We start from the raw sequence: 2,500 nt of genomic DNA, 5'->3' as shown, positions 1-2,500 counted from the left end.
TTCCTATGTTTGGAGAATAGGTGATTGGGAGAAAAGTCTGTTTTTCTTCATTATGCTCGTATATAATAAGTTGTAAGCAGTTACTCATGATGCAGTTTGATCTTCACATAATATTAACGACGCACAAGTCGGCCTACTGATAAGGGAAATATTTATTTAACGAAATGTTCTAAACTTTCTTGATAACAAGGTTATATCAGTATTAGCAGTAAAATTATTAACGAAACTGCGCTAAAAACTCGAAAACCTATTTTTATTCACAATGACACGCATGGCACTCACCAGTTAATATTCACCGCGCAGTTTTCTCGGACAGCCCTTTCGCAGCGTTGAAGGTATAGGGTAAACAGGTCTTTCTCAAGGTGCCGATTACTTGAAAATTTCATTTTAAGTAAATAAAAAAAGCTCTTTTTTTTTTAAATCGGGGTTATTTTATGTTCAAAAGTTCCTTTGGACTTTAAACCATATTTTTTTTTTTTTTACTAACCGGGAAAATACGAACCCCTTGCCCTATCTCTGAACGTCGAAGCTTTTTTGGGGCATTTTCCTTATGTTTATACTCATTAGGGAAGTTATTTTCATTATTGGGATATTTGAACAATTATTCATATCTATAAATTGATTGTCAGAAAAAAAAACTATATATGAAATTTCCCAAAAACCCTTTTGATGTTTTGCCAAAATACTCAAAAAGGGGAAAAATAGGGGCTGGCTCCTATGACCTTATACGGACTCATACGTAACATACATGTTTTCTTGGGTTTTAACTTGTCCTCAAAGCGCATGCTCGTTTAAAATTTGAGCCAAAAGTAAAAAACTGTTCTGGAGGAGTTTAAAATTAACCCTGACGCTGCCAATACACAGGGCCATTGGAGTTGGTTTAAAACTTATTACGGGATAACTTTCATGGCGCTAAAAAGACCCTTATGAAATTAAAGTTTCACCATTAGCCATTATGGCCACTCTATTTTTTTACTATATCACTGATCATGTCACGATCTTTTTGTGTTGGGCTACTATCAACCCGTGTCGTTTTTTTTTTTTTGGTTCAATTTTATGATCTTATTTTGTACTATTTGCTATTTTTATGGTGTTTTATTCAAATTGAATAGTATTTTTCTTTTAATGTGCAAAAAAAAACCCAGGCATTTTCATGTGAATAAATAAAGCAGCTCCCCGTCAAGTAAGGGTTTTTGGGGGTGCAAGCGTACCACAGTGTGGGGTGTCCTCCCCATGCAGGGATTCACGGGCAGGGAAACTCAGCGAGCCGCGGGTTATATTTGGCTTTTGGGAATATTTTCCCTTTTTTGTTTTTTGAAACTTTTCAAAAATCCAGCTAAAGAATAATCTGATGTTTGTCAGTATTATATGTATAGGTTGGTTTCCCCAACCTTTTTACACTCGCAAACCACCTAGGCGCGAATGCGCCTAGGTCACGACTGTGCATGGCAGATCATAGAGAAAACAAAACCGTGAAGAGAGGTGTTGCTGCTTGCGGCGAGCCCCAACGCCACACTTGTACTTATTTAGAGAATTGTGACACACACTTTCTGAGACCCGGGTCCGCTGAACACAGCCCCTGCGGTAAAGAGATTTTGCGTATCTTACACCACAGCTACAGGGGCCCTGCTGGGAATCCCACCGCCACGGCAAGCACCGAGTGTCAGAAAATAAAATGAGACAGCCATAAAAAGCTGACACAGGCCGGGTAATATAAGGAAGGCCCGGGCGAAGCTAGAACTTCGCATATCTCAATGGTACTCGCAACCCTTTTCTCAAATCTCCGAAACAACTATGACCACCTTGCATCAGGCTTTGCATGTGTATTTTTGGGACAGACTAAAACGAATGTAGAAAAACGAAGGTAGGAAAACGAATGACAAGCATAACACTGTAAACCGTGGGGTGATACGGGGTTTTTAGCAAAAACAAAATGGAAAGTCAGCGTTTTCCCTGTTCGAAAGTGGAATGTCAGTGTTTCCCTTGTTTTAAAAAGGGGAAAGTCAGTGTTTCCAATATTCCAAAAGTGGGAAATTTAGTGTTTTTCCGTGTTCTGAAAGTGGAAAATATGTTTTTCCCGTTTCTAAAGGGGAATGTCAGTGTTTCCAATGTTCTGAAGCGGAATTCACGTTTCCGGGAAAGGAGCGAATGTCAGTGTTTCCATGCTAAGAGAGCGGAATGTCGGTTTTTCCCGTGTTTTGAAAGCGGGAAAGTCATTTTCTAGTATTAAGAAAGCGGGAAAGTCAGGTTTTCCCTGTTTGAAGCGGGAAAGTCAGTGTTTCCCGTCAAAAAGCGGAATGTCAGGGGTTTTCCCGTGTTCTGAAAAACGGATTCAGTGTTTCCAACTAGGAAAAACGGAATGTCAGTTTTTCCAGTACTAAGAAAGTGGAATTTTTTTCCATTTTGTTTCCCGGGGTGGCCTAAAGAAAGCGGAAAGTCAGTGTTTCCGGTTTGAAAGCGGAATGTCAGTTTTTCCAGTACTAAAAATTTTTTTTTAAAA

The 2,500-nt window shown here is 39.2% G+C and overlaps 2 protein-coding genes across 2 annotated transcripts in view; both read right to left on the bottom strand.

Annotated features, from left to right (window-relative positions):
* The window catches only part of LOC119576998, a 15,660-nt gene that overhangs the window by 3,659 nt on the left and 9,501 nt on the right, over positions 1-2,500 (bottom strand). The gene's annotated exons all lie outside the window — the stretch shown is intronic.
* The window catches only part of LOC119576640 (ankyrin repeat and MYND domain-containing protein 2-like), a 2,682-nt gene continuing 1,361 nt past the window's right edge, over positions 1,180-2,500 (bottom strand). The window contains exons 3-4 of the mRNA XM_037924293.1: positions 1,472-1,579; positions 1,180-1,336 (exon numbers count right to left, since the gene is read on the bottom strand). Of these exons, the coding sequence (XP_037780221.1) occupies positions 1,180-1,336; positions 1,472-1,579 (265 nt within the window). The remainder of the gene's footprint in view (positions 1,337-1,471; positions 1,580-2,500) is intronic.

Source organism: Penaeus monodon, chromosome 9 (genome assembly GCF_015228065.2).
Source record: "Penaeus monodon isolate SGIC_2016 chromosome 9, NSTDA_Pmon_1, whole genome shotgun sequence".
Lineage (NCBI taxonomy): Eukaryota > Metazoa > Arthropoda > Malacostraca > Decapoda > Penaeidae > Penaeus > Penaeus monodon.
Note: the sequence above shows the minus strand (reverse complement) of the source record. Positions and strands in the feature narration are given on the sequence as shown.